This window comes from Rhopalosiphum padi, chromosome 2 (genome assembly GCF_020882245.1).
Source record: "Rhopalosiphum padi isolate XX-2018 chromosome 2, ASM2088224v1, whole genome shotgun sequence".
NCBI lineage: Eukaryota > Metazoa > Arthropoda > Insecta > Hemiptera > Aphididae > Rhopalosiphum > Rhopalosiphum padi.
This window is the reverse complement of record NC_083598.1, coordinates 71,352,542-71,369,217: the sequence shown is the minus strand read 5'-3', so window position 1 is coordinate 71,369,217 and position 16,676 is coordinate 71,352,542. Positions and strand designations below refer to the sequence as shown.

Here is a 16,676-nt window from a genome sequence, read left to right as displayed (position 1 = left end):
TATTTCATAAAATTTCCCATCTTTAAAATATTAAAAAGCAACACTACTTATCAGACATTCACATCATAGCCGTGTCTACCCTACAATAGGGTCACAATCAAACGCGACTATACACGAGTCTGATGGCATTGTGTAAATACGTATACAACGCTGAACGACAGAACGACACAAATACGAGATGGTCTTTTTCCCCCGGATAAACTTTATTGTTGCAAATAAGACATGTCGCAGCATAGCGCAACTTGCCCATTTCATCTTGACGGTTGGTCGACACCTTATATTCACGTTTTACATAATATCGCAGCTCGCCATATTTAATATATTATACTATTTTACTTTGAAAATACATAAACTTCGTAAGCATACTAATAAAATCTATGATGATTATTTATAAAGAAAATGCTGTTGTCGATCTACTGAAATTAAAAAAAAAAAAAAAAAAAACACCTCATCGAATCGCTCGAGAGTATTATATTATGCTGTGTAATATAATATCTATATGTGTATATGTGTGAGAAAATAAAACAATAAACATTAAATATAACGGTCCACGCGCTACATACAATATGATATGCAGAGATCGGTATTCGACATTAAAAACAAAGGAAAAAAAGCCATCAATATTTTATATTTTTATTATACGCTATGATGTTTCGTACCGGTACTTACATCAGACAAAACAAAAATAATTTCTCATCCGTCATTATTACTTTTGTTCTCAAACATGCATCTTTAATCTAATATATAGTTTTAAAAATATTTTGACTCGATAAATAACGTAATGTTTGCAAAACATACATAGTTTTTGGTAATATATTTGATGGTACATTTCGTAAACGTTATATAGCCTAGGCAACTAGGGTAATTTGTCTTTTCCTTTTTCTGGATTTCAGTACATCAAAAAAAAAATCTGAGTTAAGTGGATTTTCGTATTATTGAGTTACAATAAAACAATAACTTTATATCAAATATATAGTACTCCATATAGAATAACTGCGAGATTAAGAAATTATTTGCATATATTATGTAAATTCAGTTAAAAATTTGCGTGTGCTTAACTGTAATTACCTAGATATATAATAACTATATTTTTGTTAGAAAAAAAACTACGGTTAAAGTATTAATTATCATATTTTATCATGTATCCATAAATCCATTGAAATGTCGTACATTTTTCGTTTTTATTGTTTTTATATTTTCTCTAATAGAGAAAATTGTCATTAAGACTATTTGAAATTTAATAGAATAATACATGTCGTACATTATTTTCTGTGTTTAATGTACAATCAATGAACACATGAAAAAGTTTTTTTTTGTATTACGACCATTGGTATTAGGTACTACTTTTCGACAAAGTGCTAACGAATTTTAAGGTTATTGGACAAAATAACAACGGAAATAAAAACTAAAGAATTAAAAGACATTTTAATACATTATTATTGTCTTACTTACATACTATTTCACCGGGAAGACCTTTTTGTATTCGATTCATTGACCATGACTCGGAATGGTCGTAGATCAATTTCTATTTGTTACAAAGAAGATTACTTTTTTTCTGGAGTTTATCCTAGCGGGTTTTCTTTTTACGTGTTTTACATTGCATATAATATATTATGCTTTAGAAAAATAAAAACGATCACATTTCTATTCAAAATAATTTACATACAAGTAAGTAAGTAAAAAGGTTCTCGCTAAGCGCGTATATGGATAAAGTTATATTCTTTCTGACAATAGCAACAGCAATAAAAAAAAATTATGTTCTACAATCTACAATTGTTTAACGAGACGTCTTGACGATGATGAAGTACAGAAACGTGATTTTTTGACGACTTGATCATAATAGGATACCTACTACAGTTGCGGTCTTTTTATATATATAAATAATAATAATAATAATGATATAATATATCCTGTGAAAATTTAATCTGTCGATAAAATATCTTATATTGTTTCTTCTTGTTTTTAGCGTGGATCTTGGGATCGTGGATGTGTAAGATCGTGCCGTATGTCCAAGGAGTTTCAGTGGCAGCGTCTGTGTACAGTTTGATCGCCGTTTCAGTAGACAGGTTGGTATACAAATGGTTTTAAAAAAAAAAAAAACACTTAATAATTAGAGTTTAACTGATACCATCGATGCATGTTGTGTTGTAGTTGTTGTATTTTAAATGGACGTTAATTGACTCACGGGTTTTAATGTGGTACAAATTACAACGAATTAAAACATTCCGTTGTTAATTTATTAGTTAAAATATATTTAAAAAATAATAATTTACAGGTGTGGTTCCGTGTCAATGTGGTGCTATATTATTATTATAATCGCTTTACCAACGCACATTTGATATACTGTTTTCATAAACTGTTTTGCACTAACTATAATACCGTTCAATAAAAAAAGTACTTATATATTATACCTACATTTTTGAAAATAATATTATAATATTATATCATCACGTATTGGAGCACATTATTTTCAGTGTAGTGTTGTGATTTCCACTATCAAATCGATTTACGCCGTTGAAATAATTTTGCAAATAAAGTTTTTCTCTGTTTGTTAATAGAAATTTGGTCATTAAAATGTTCAATAATGAAATCTGGTCTGCACATATATATTAGAGTTGTAATATCTATTCAAATCAAGCATGACGTATACAATTACATACATTGTAATAAGTTCGATGAGTAGCATTGTAGCATAGAATATATTATACAATCGATTGACTTACGTAAACAGAATCCTATATTGAGATTGCTTTGATTTAAATTTACTGTGCTCTACTATAAATATTCTAAAATGAGTTTGTAGAGATTATATTAAAAAATTGTACAATATTGTATATTGAAAATATACACAGAAAATAAATATTAAGGGAGAATATTCATCATATACTTTTGATCACGAGGCGTATAGATATAGTCTACTAAACATACACGATAACAATATTATTTAAGTGCTTCGTTACATGACATCGGTTAAAAACCATTACTCTGATAATTTAATGTAGTTTCTGGTGTTATTAGTATAATATATTTTTTTTAAAAATGGTTTAGGCTTTAATTATACATTAAAACATAAAATTAACTAGATTGTACTTATAGAATAAACATATTAATATTAACAGGAATGTTGTGTGTGATGTGTTCAATATATTATGAACGGTTCACCGTAGGCCTGAATTGGTTTAGGCATATTAAATGTGGAGAGGGACCGAGGTAAACCAAGTTTTTAGATTCTTAGTATAATAGACTATTTATATATTATGTAGCTTATAGTCATAGTAAAAGATTACTGTTATTATGCGACAATGAATCAATGATCTGATTATCTTATTCGACTAAGTGACTATAAGTGGTAATTAAATAAAAAAACGACTGAATATATTTTTTAGTTTCAAATATTTAAATACAACTGAAAAAAAATGCAATTTTTTGTTTTCTTCGAAGTTTGTATGTTATTGAATTATTATACATTATATTATGTATATTTCGTTTTATGTACCACTACTTAAACGACTTAAACTTTAAAAAGACAATAGCGCGCTCAATCGTGGTTTTAAAATTGAAATAATACGTTTGAACTTTACTAATAAGTTTAAAAAATGTATATCACACTACTCTGATTAAAAAAAGAGTGTAAAATATACGCTGTAAAACAAATATTGTAATTTGTAGTACTTTTTGTTTTATATTAAAAATGTACTGAAATTAAACTTAAATATAATATAATATATTATGTTATACTATTCACGTGATGTTTTTATTTTCGTGTTCTGTTATAATATAAACAAATTATTTCGGTACTAAATTGATAATAATTACATCAGATAATTGCAAATTCAGATATTTGTATAAATATAGCATGGAAAATCCGTTGTAACAATAATACTGTAATAAATATCAACAATATATATATATAAATACATTTAGAAGAGTAGTCGTACTACAAACTTGCATGCGATCGATAAAATAGGCACCATGAAAGTTCATAACAGTGCAAAGGCCTCTTCTCACAATTCAGAAACACACGCGTGTGCAGGGAACTATCTAGTATCTAGCAACAATCCGATCAAATCTTAACTACTGTTTTTAAATGGTCCACCACAGTAGGATATGTGATTGAAAATCCCCCCACCACAATTGTTCAAGAATTTTCTGGTCCATGAAAATGTAAGCTCTCCTCTTCTTAATTTAAATACCATCATATATTGACATTTCTGTCCATTCTATAAACTTAAGCTTTTGTATTAAACCGATTTATTTTTCCTCGCATGTTTATTGGTTATTACATTTTTTCATAAGGGCAGTATATTTTCTGTTATTATTCTTTTCATTTTTACTATGGCAGGTAATATAATCTTGTACAAGTTATCGAACGGTATTTGGATAGAAATAAATAAAAACGCAAAATATACAATGTTATGACCATTATCATTATTATATTATATCAATATAATTGTATTTTGATCGAAAAAAACATTTTTCGGTTAATTTTTTGAAATAGCATAATGTATGACAATAATAGTATAGATGAAGAAGATCTGTGCACTACTGTGTGTGTGCAAAATAATAAATTACGTTAACCAAAGTAGAACATCAGTAATGCACGACTGTGTGGACGGGCAATACAGGGTGGATGGCAACCGGATGAACGGACACCGCCGGGTGGACGGCAACCGGATGAGCGACGGCGGCGGGTACGGCAACCACGTGGGTGGCCACGGGCGACGGGTGCGATTGGATGACGGTCGACGAGCGTACAACGGAAGCCGGATGGTGTACGACTGCGGGAATGACCGGTACGACGGGCACGTACGGTGCTGCGGTGGCAACGGCAACCAAACACAGGACTAATGCGATCTAGAAAAAGAAAAAAAAATATATTGAATAAATCATTAGTGACTTTGTCGAATTCCAGCTGTAACAAAACTTAAAAGAAAAAGTTCCGTTTACCGTGAGCTTGTAAATTATTCGTCTACTATTAAGTAGGCATTTAATTCAATTTAAATTGAACAATAAAACTGTAATTATTGAGACTAACCAGCTTACCAAGGAATGGTTGTAGTATATGCCGATTCGTGTTAAATTAAAAATTTACTAACTACCGTCCCTAATGAAAAAAAACTTCGGGTACGACGTTGTAAAAAAATTATACCATTGCACAGTCTTGCGCCCCTGAGATTACGCCTATGACTGAATAATATATTCATAAAAATTACGTTTTACTAAAAAAAGATCGAGCGGTGAAAATACTAATGGGAACTAAAATATAATGGGTACTTAAAAAAATACAAAGAATCATTATAAGCCTCTATACGCGTGAAAACCCACTAATAGCTTTGTTTGTTTTGATCTGTAGTTGTTGTGATAACTAAACAGCTGAAAAATGTTAGTTTAAACTTTTAAAGTTATAACTTACGTATAATGTTTTGAAATTCACGTGTTTTTGGTAAAAATTGTTCAAGATAGAAAAGTACTATAAAGTAGCATAAAACAGTCGTTGCCGTTATTGATTGAAAAAAAGGACACATGTGGCACTATAATACAAAAAGGTCAAAATTGTATATTCCCAACGGGGTTTGACATAAATTTCGAAAGAGACATCTATTGATAAATTTTCTGGGTAACCATTCGCGTAATATTAAGTTCCGAAAATGCAATTTAAGAACTAGAATAAAAACGTGCATTCAATACTATTCACGTGTCATGATTTTCAATTGAATACTGGTTTTACCGTACAGCGGATTAATTTCTAAAAACGTTTATTGTCATACTGCAAAATCACGAGTTCTCCTTTAAGTGCTAAGGATAAAATAAATGCAGAAACTGCATGTTAAAATTTAATAAAATATAAGATAATTATACCATAATATACCTCTGTGAACCATCACCTGGAATCTTGACCTAACCGCGGTCCAAGTCTGCAGTGCTTGTAATGCAATTTAAAATACTTTTTCCTAATTTTCGAGGATAGAACTAAAAAAAAAAAAAATCACCTTACAGTGGGTATTGAGCGATTGCCACTACAACACGCATATTAACACAACACCACGTTTGGACATTTTACTACGGGTTAAAATGTTTCATCTGATAGACACACGCCTAAAATTATTTCATCGTCGAGTTTCCAAAGAAATATTTAATAATATAATATGTTCCGTACTGACATTGAAGTGTGGCGAGTATATTACTGTCGAGTGTAAAAAAAAATTCATCACAATTTTATAGTCATTGTCGTGGTAGTGCATCTTGACCTTTTCACGAGCATTATAAATACACGCTAACTTTTTTTTTTAATACGTGTACCTGTATTGTAATACCGCGCACGTGTACAAAGATAAGCACAAAAAATCTACAGCACAGGTATATATATATACCTCTATAACCCACACGCACACACACACACAGATATAATATATGCTCGTATATATAGGTAGGGTTGCAATTGCATTTTTTTTCTCCTCAACCCATAAACTCCATATCCTTTATTGCAATGTTTTTATATTACATATAAGTGCTACTACATGAATACATAGTATATATATATACGTAATATTTAAACACACCGGCGCTTGTGCACGCGTATAACTGCAGTGGTAAAGTATATGTGTGTGTGTGTGTGTGTGTGTGTGTGTGTGTGTGTGTGCCGTGTGCGTTTCGTTACTGAAATTGATTGTTTGTCAACTCGACGGCATAATGATTTACGCGACCGTGGTTGTTTTATACCGTAGCAACCGCCGCCGCCGACCCTGATGACAAAACTAGCTATATATTTATATATATATATGACCATAATAATTTATATATACATAATATATATAAATGTGGGTGTGTGTGAACCGCTATGACGATGACTATACAACACAGCAAATAATAATATAATAATATATCATTGTTGTTGCGTGACATTATTACGACGTCTCTAATGACCGCTACAACTACGACTACTGCAGTGGTTACTGGTTAGGCGTCCGAGCGTTTTAATAGGATAATATTATTACAAAGCAGACATGTTTGAACGACCCTATAGCACTTTAGCCGCACAGCTATCACGGTTTTGTCGGACATCGTCCCGGACCCGCGGCGACCGTCAAGACCAGAAAAAGACGGAAACGGCTGTTTTGGCACTTGATTATAAACAGAAAACAGCAGTGAGCCCGTAAAATCCCATCGGTGAAAACGTGTTATTTACGATAATGCTCCATATAATAGTAGAGTAAAACGTCCAAAAAAATAGGGTAGTGAATGCACATCGTGCACAATAACCCGCGACCAGTCCCTCTCCTTATGGCGCCACTGGCATTCGGTCTGCAGGCATAATAGTCGTACATTAATGAGATATATTTTCATCGGCCTAGGGCAGTGCTCAATGTTCTGTACAAGATCTGCAAACATTTATATCTCATACTGAATCTTATTTTTCAGCCCTAAACATGGTATGGTCTCCGAAATGGTACTGAAATAACGTGATTTCATAATTAAATTATAAATTTACAACTATTCATTATACTGAAATATTTCACATAATCCAAATCGTAAAAAAATAAGAAAATATAAAAATGATCAGATGATACAATACTATTATGATAATAATAATATTAACGATTAAAATAATATTACAAATCTAATACGATATTATGTTTATTCGTTTTATATAATATCAGTAATGACATTGATTTGGTTACATTGTTAAACAATTGTACATTTTAACATTTAGCTTATGTATTTAACTCGTATACTCGCAATACTCCTCGAGTTATTCAGAAGAACATAGTACAATACCATATGCATATCAAACTCGTGTGAAAATTGAAATGAATAAATTAAAAAGAAGATATTGACTCCGAGAGAAGACAGTCGACAATAATAATTATAATAATAAGAGACACGCTGCAAGTGAAAGTTGTCTAATCGGGACCGTACTATCCTATACTATCCTATAACAACCGCAATTTGTTATGAAGTGGATGTTCCGACGTTTACATATTATTATATCTGAATTTTCAATCATGCATTCAAAGAGTAATATTAATAATAATAATAAACACGATCGGCGATTAAAAACTAGCACTATATATTAATATCATAAATATAAGTGTTATTTCGCGAACCGCTGCGTGTCGTGTCGCTTACCGTTAACTTCATGGTGATGATTGGAAGAGTCCGCTGCAGAGACTTGTTGTGTGTCGTTGGGATTTTCAACTTGTCGTTGTTGAACACGAAAAGAAACAGTACTGTGTCCTGACCACGTCTGTCCCGGGTTTTTATACACGCGCCGCTGCCGTCGAGTTCACCTCCGCGGCCCAAATTTGGCCGCCGAACTTGCAACCATTTACGGCCGTCCCGCCGAACTTGACCCGTTAGTGGTGCGAAATACAAGTGCGCGGCCATGTGACATCACCACCGCCGTGCGTACTCGTGTACGTGGAAACTGGCGTCGGAATTTGTTTCCCCGTCGTCTATACCAAACCGGACACTGGCGCAACCGTTACCATTTTTGCCAGTCGTTCGACGGCGTTTTTCCATCGTCGTCGTCGTCGTCGCCCCAGTGCCCCACGATCGCCGTAAACCACCTTGGCCCAGCCGCAAATTGTACGACGACGACGACAATAACAACAACAAAAACAACGACAACGGCGATACAACACCTGATTAACAATATAATAGCATTGTGTGCACACTTGAGCTGTAGATGCACATGAATGTATCGAATTGGACCAGTATAACTTGGAGAATTTTTTTTTTTTTAGTAAGGAAAAAACGCAATAAATAGTTTTAAAAAATGCCGTCCAAAAATATAGCTGACACTCTTATATCTCTCACACAATTCACCGATAATACGACTAAATATGGCACGGCATATAAATATCATATTATAACCAAATATTGTCTTTGAATGTTTGTAGAATTGTTAAATTAATGAAAATATATCAACTTATTAGTACTTATTTCTAGCAAAACTTTAAAACTATTACAATATTAATATTTTAACTATAAGTTAGTAATTACATAAAACCCATACAAAAAATTAATATTCAAGTTCAAGCGTAATGTTTTTTTTTTTTTAAATGATGTGTTGTAATAATTTTAAAAAAAAACAGTGGGGGAGGGAGTAAAATTAAATATTTCCTTGATTATAAAGTGTTATAGGGAAACTGCCCATCTTTTCACTTCCAGAATACACCTATATTGTGGACACAGAGCATTGTGTTCTATGCACACTTTTGTCATCCGACGAATTATATATTATAATTTCAAAAGAACAAAGCTTATAATTTATTTAAGTCTCTCATGGGTTATCTTATTGTGTGCGTATATATTATATATTATGATCTTAACCGTAAACATATTATGGTTAGTGCTGCTAACTGTTTACAGATAAACTTATGTCATTAATTTGTTTGAGCGATCCGCCGATGAAGAACATTTTGACACGAACGTAAACTCTGCAAATACGTTAAGTTTTCTCATATTTTTTTATAAATAAACATTGCACCATATGCGCATATATATGTGTATGTGTGTTTGTGCATTAAGTTTGCACTTGAATGATAATATAATACTCGTAATATCAAACTAGCCGAAGTCAAAGATTTAAAACTTTGTTTGGTTAATTTACTTTTCTAAAACTGGATGTATTATTTTAATTGTTTGTACCAATATATATTTACACAATTTCATAACCTAATTATTGTGGTAATATAATTTTGATAAGGTCAGCAATATTTTCTATATAAAATGGCATTTTTCCACAAGAATATTATTTTTGTTTTAAAGTGGTTGAATTAGCTAAAAGTTAGAAAGCTCGAAATCTGCTTATCATGCGTATTGTATAAAACGAGAGATAAGTAAAACTTTAAACAAATACTCGAATCGTGACCTAAAATAACCTGTATTTTCATACAATTTCTTAGAGTTATATTTTTAACATATTTTGCAATAAAAATATCAATTAAAGTATATTTAATAGTTTGTTTAATTTTTAAATACGTAAATATTTGTGTAAAACTAAACAAATATAATATGATGGCGTGTATAATTAACTAAACAATCTGATATAGTTTGTAATATTTGTATTATTAATATACCTACGGTGCCACAATTACTTAAGGGTTTTCAGTGATCACGATAAACTATTGATTTTATATTTTCGTGCAACAATATCTTAGAAGACAAGAAGGTCAATGGATTATTTTTTTTTGTCCTTACCATCACCCTAGCCGGAATAATGTATAGAAACAATAGGAAGGTATATTTCATATTTTCATTTGTTTGTGCAGCAGCCATTTAAAACAATAGCTGTTCTCAAACAAAATATGATTTATTTAAGAAACAAAAATCATACTTAAATTTTTCTATTTTTACATTTATACGTTTGTGTAAAAACGAGAATTGATATTCCACTCATCCACTGTAATGGTAGTGGAAATGAAAAAGCCTTAGCATTTCATAGTAATATTACATCAAGCCTTTGAAATAATTGTTATGATTGATTTTACATACGAGTAATAGTAGCGAATAACTTATTAGTTATTACACAACATCTGAATGAGAAAAACATAATCGAGCATAATAATTATTTATTCATGATAAATAAAATATAATTGAAAGCCGTATATCGAGAAAGAAATGAGTTGTAATAGAATAAATAAAAAAAAGGTTTTAATCCTTGGATTCATTTTAAAGTTTAAATCTGATTTGGCATTTTATGTTCGAATAATTATATGAACAAAAACGTCGAATCTTGGTTATCATAATGTATTATCATCGTCAGCATCATTCACTGGGTTAATAAATTGAACATGTTGTTATTTACTCAAAATTTTAATGAATACTATGTAATCACTAATGTTTTAAAACAATTATTTTGCAATATTTTTGGTTTTATATCGATGAATAGTATTCATTAATCTCTGATAATGAAGTACTGTAGTGATAAAAATATTATTGGATTTTATGCTTAAATTACGTGTTTAATGTGACTAATAGATTTTTATAAATAATTGTAAACCACATTATATATTTTAATTAATATTACTTTCGTAAGTGGTATAATATTTAAGTGAAAAAAGTGATTATATATTAGTTTTAGAATATAATAAAATAATAATTCTGAATATAATATTGTAACATTTACGTTATTTAATTTATTAATTAATATTCATTTATTTTATTTTATATTCATATTTTTTTCTTGGTTTAAACCAATAATAATTATAATAAACCTTCTACAAATCCATAATTAACGTTAGAAGTCCAGTAATGGAATATCAAAACCGTATAATTCAGTGTGCCGTAAGATAAAAAATAGAAATAATGCGTCAGAAGATTTGAAATAAATGTGTAGTATTTAGCAGATGATAATAACACGATGTCTGTTTAAATTTATTTAAATGACTGTCTAGTATATTATTTAAAATTATTCTAAATTATCGTTTTTCTTTGATAAATTATTCGTAATATTAGTATATATTTAAAAGTTGTAACAATGACACATTTCGTTTATAATCTGGTTGAATATTTTTGAGGTAGTAACGTTCATAAAATTAAAATATTGTATCAATTGGTAGTATAATAGATGCTTACATACTATTTTAAAGACGAAGGATTACTATTATTTTTGCTTTAATTCAACACTGTATAATATTTCAAATTTTCTAAGTTTATTAGTTATTTTAAAAATATATAGTTGTTATTTAGGTAACCGTATTAATATATTTTTATGCTTTATCAGCTTGTTTGCCAGGAATAATATAGTAGATTGTTTTAATATTATTTAAATGAAAACTATAAAATAGTATAAATTTGTACAGAATTTTTTTTCTTTCCAATTGAATGTCAGTTTAATTATAATTTTTAACGAGATGAAATATGAAAGTACGAGTTGTGATAAAGAAAAAATTGTATCTGGAAAAAAATTCGTTTAAAAGTGCACATTTAATAATATTCGCTATATGCCGATTATACCGAACAGCTGTATAATCAAACATAGCTGTAGCTATGAAGACGAATATAAAAAAATAATGCCTAACTCAAATATTGTACACTGTCTTTATAAAAGTATACATAATATACTATATTTACTATATTAGTTATATATTTTCCGTTTTAGGCGGCATCGGGCTGAGTATTTTTCGTATTATCTTATACAGTACTGGGCAACATATTTCAAAGATGGCGATGTTCGATCGAATAGGCCATATACGTTTGGTCACACTTTCATAATAATATTATATGTAGTTGTGGATCGCCGTTTGGATCAGCACTATTATTACATAATATATTGTTATGTGTAATTTTTTTCTTGAAGTTTTATAACAGCAGACCGCAGACGCACATTGCACACGCATTCTTCCACTGTATTTTTTTTAATTTTAGTTGTATAATATATGTTATACACGAGCCCCATTTGTCAGTTCAAAAAGTATTGCGCTCAAAAACACGAGTTTTTATTTCAAAAGTTACTATTATTTGACTGTATCGGTTTATTGTCATACTTGTCTGTATAGTACTATTGTAATAGTCTCAATACTAGAGTATATTGTATAAAGGTAAATTGTCTTTAAATGCGACCGCCCTTACTTTTGAACCGTAAATATGATGTCATAGATTCTCGTGCGCGTCGATGCGTGTTTATTATAATGTAGGCCTTCCTTAGAAACGTCAATGGCAAAATCATGCGTCTCCTTACAAACTGGACATTATAATTAATTTATTCGGGTACCTCGTCATTTATGTGATTTTCAATATTGGGTTGTTGATGTTGTTGTTGTTGTTACCGTTGTTGATTGGACGGGGTATAACCATAACATATTTTGGTGTGTCTATCAAACCGAAATGGAATTAACAACGTTCTATAACGCCGCCAAGGGCTATAACAAAGATTATAAGCCTCAAATATTTATAGTAAACTATAATCCAAACGAATAAGGTAAAACTATAAGTAGGTTTACGGGACAGATAAAACTAAAACAAATTATACTTTTTGCGATAATATCAGATAAGCGTATTTCCTATGAATAAAATAATATTATACAATAATTGTATTTGCCGAGAAAATACTTTGTTCACTCATAGTTAAATTTTATAAAATTATCTTTTAAATTCATCAAACGCGCATTATAAACTATAAAGTATATTATTATGACTAAGGTCCCGATTTCAATGCAAAGTGCATATTTTTTTTGGTTGATCTTAGACAATACTTTCCAATTACATAATTAATTGTATGTAACGAGTGTTTCAAAGATAAAAATGTTATTTTGCATATAACGTTTTTTTATGTTTAAAGAATTTTTAGCATTATTGGGTCATTTTGTTGGTTTTTAATGCATGTTCGTTCAATATACTATACAAACTATTTCGGATAATAGAATATCCTAAATGTTTGCACGTATTAAATAATATATTATATTCAATATAATTCTCACAATTTAGTAAGTAAAATAGGCTTGCATAGAATTTTACATAAATAATAATTATACTAATTTATTTATAAATTCCAATTAAAATACCAAATCGTATAAAAAAAAATATAATACATGGCATTTTTAATGGCATTCATGACTATATTTTAGATCATATTTGTACGGATTTAAGTGCATTTTAAATCCGGTCCCTAATATTATGACTTATACATAATTTTGACACGGCGCTTGTTCTGTTGTCAGGTTCCTGGCCATCTGGTACCCGCTGAAGTGTCAGATCACCACGCGTCGCGCTCGGTACATCATCGGCATCATCTGGCTGGCGTCGACCACCATCACCATACCGTGGGCGCTGTTCTTCGACATGGTGGCCATATTCAAAGACGCGCCCAGCCTGGAACTGTGCCTGGAGGTGTGGCCGGACTACCTGGACGGCAACCTGTACTTCCTGCTCGGCAACCTGGGCCTGTGCTACGTAGTGCCCACGGTGGCCATATCGCTGTGCTACGCAATGATCTGGGTGAAGGTGTGGCGGCGGACCATACCCACGGACAACAAGTGCGCGCGCATGGAGCGCATCCAGCAACAGAGCAAGGTGAAGGTGGTGAAGATGTTGGCCATGGTGGTGGTGCTGTTCGTCGCGTCCTGGCTTCCGCTGTACGCGATATTCGCCCGGATCAAGCTCGGCGGCCGGCTGGTGCCGTGGGAGGAGGACTTCCTGCCGGTGGCCACGCCGATCGCGCAGTGGCTGGGCGCGTCCAACAGCTGCATCAACCCGGTGCTGTACGCGTTCTTCAACCGCAAGTTCCGGCGCGGGTTCACCGCGGTGCTGCAGAGCCGCCGGTGCTGCGGCACGCTCCGGTACAACGAGAACCTCCAGCACTCGGCGTCGGCCAGCGGCAACGGCGGCGGCAAGGCGTCCTCGTACTACATCACCAACCACCACGCGTACACGAAACGGCAGTCCAGCCAGGAGACGAACGTGTCGTACATATTCAACGTCTGAACGCACCCGCGACACCACGCCGCTCCCCGCGCACCACGCGAACGATAATAATTCATTACGATGCGTATGCCGTCCATATCGTCATCGCAGTAGTTGTTGCTCTGTCGTCGTCACAATATATAATAATAATAATAATAATAATAATAATATTAATAAAAATGATAATAATTATATTATTGTATCGACGGTATAATGATCAACAATAATAATCACAATAATATGTAATAATAATTCGAAAGAAAAACCTCCTTCAATGACGTCGGAAGTGTTTTCAGGTCCGGCGGCGGGACGCTCTGTTGTATACTTTACCTGTGCCCCTCATACGGTCATACGCGTAATATAATATACAGCGGTATAATATTATGATGTGTCGAGGGTTTCCCGCCGCCAAACATCCATACATTATCGATAATACAATTTTATATATAATAATCGCACACATACCACGTACTACCTATACGTATATTGTACTGCCGATGCACACTGTACGTGTATATGTTATGATTTATAATAATAATATAATAATAAATGTAACACGTCGCCATCTAAATATTATAATAATATAACAATGACGTAATCGTTTTAGGCGAAATTCGAAAACGCGAAATCATGCGCAATTTTCACACCTAAACAATAATATTATATCGATATTATTATGATAATGATAAAAAAAAAAAACAATATTATAACGTAGTCCATCGAAATATGTAATAATTATTATATAATACGACACATACACTCGTACATAGGTATATATATATATATTTGTATACGTATACATAGAGTGTATTAAAAATAAAAAGTTACGAGTACGTAATAATATTATAATAATATATTATTACGTACAATCGTCGATTTGCACGCTGTACATACACAATATATAATATTATTAGAGGGTGTATATTCAATACACTTTCACAGCTTCCCTATTTTACACCACCCCATCCCGTCCATCTACCCACCTTCAACTTACCCCCCGACCACAGCATGCGAGACCAGTTACCATGTATAATGTTATGGTCGACGTGGGGAGATACTGGGCATTCGATGCGCGCGGCTCGAGCGACTTTCGATAATCGCTTAGAGATCGTATAATTTTATCGGAATATTACTTACGAACTTTTCTACAGTTCGAGTCCCCAGCTGAATGTTTCCGAATGTCGCGAGTTCTAGTATAATATGTATAATATGTGAATATATTTATGGACCGTTACAAACAAGTAGCGAATGGTCGAAATGGTTGTTTTATTTAGTTTCAAGAATTTTCGAATTCGGATCTGAGAGGATTACCAATAAATATGATATCTATAAACTTCGTATTATTATATTATGTCCTATTCATCAGCTGTTACTGTTGTTGTTGTGATTTCGTTTGTATGACTCATCTCTCGACAAATATTAATAATAATATCTCAACAGCCAAACGACCATGATAATTTTAATTTTAATAGTCAACAAACGGAAATGTCAATTCACAACTACAAGACCATATATATTATAATAAATGATAATATTATATTACCTATAACTTCATATATGACTTGTCTATATATTAAAACATGTCAAGCAAAGCGCAGAATGTCCAGTACCAGTGTCAGTTATCACATTTGAACATTATACTCATCCCTACTCGGGAGATTTTGTAAGAGTCGTCTGTACGTACCCATTTCCAACGTCGCCTCTTTCGACGCACTACCCATTCTCTCGTTTACAGCCCAAACGCATGTTTCCAATTCATTAAAAATCCTAAATTCGGCAGTCTATTCGATAATGACGTACACTTTAATTTCACATCCCCCACACTGCACATTATTTGTAGTAGAATAATGATATCGTATTATAATTATATATAATATAATATTGTATTTCCACCAGCGATACCGGAAATCGATTGATACACGTTTAGATCACGACGTATGTTGTATTTAATTACTGTGCGCGTGGTACGGATGAAAGAAAAGGCGAAAAGATGATTTTGATGACGACGACGACAACCCTAGAGAAGTGATTTGGCGCAGGTTTACCTGGCAATATTACACGATGTAATAACATTCTAACTGTTTATACAAACGACGAGAACACGAGAAATACAATATTATTGTTATCGAATCATGATAAGTGATAACATATTATTATATTATATTCCACCGCGCTTTAGAGCGCTCGCAATGATCTATACATCGCATTTTGTATAATAATAATAACGATCACGCTTGCAACCAACAATTGAATTTACGTATCTACTCAAT

The 16,676-nt window shown here is 32.1% G+C and overlaps 2 protein-coding genes across 2 annotated transcripts in view; one reads left to right on the top strand and one right to left on the bottom strand.

Moving 5' to 3' along the window:
- Positions 1-15,295, top strand: part of LOC132920228 (neuropeptide SIFamide receptor-like) — a 39,466-nt gene extending 24,171 nt beyond the window's left edge. The window contains exons 3-4 of the mRNA XM_060982456.1: positions 1,967-2,066; positions 13,665-15,295. Coding sequence (XP_060838439.1) covers positions 1,967-2,066; positions 13,665-14,427 — 863 coding nt within the window. The 3' untranslated portion in view covers positions 14,428-15,295. The remainder of the gene's footprint in view (positions 1-1,966; positions 2,067-13,664) is intronic.
- On the bottom strand, positions 4,407-8,400 carry LOC132920230 (uncharacterized). The gene is made up of 2 exons (XM_060982457.1): positions 8,128-8,400; positions 4,407-4,854 (listed from the first exon to the last, which is right to left on the bottom strand). Exons 1-2 carry the CDS (start codon positions 8,383-8,385, stop codon positions 4,591-4,593), a joined length of 522 nt encoding a protein of 173 aa, XP_060838440.1. The 5' UTR covers positions 8,386-8,400; the 3' UTR covers positions 4,407-4,590.
- Positions 15,296-16,676: the final 1,381 nt, after the last annotated feature.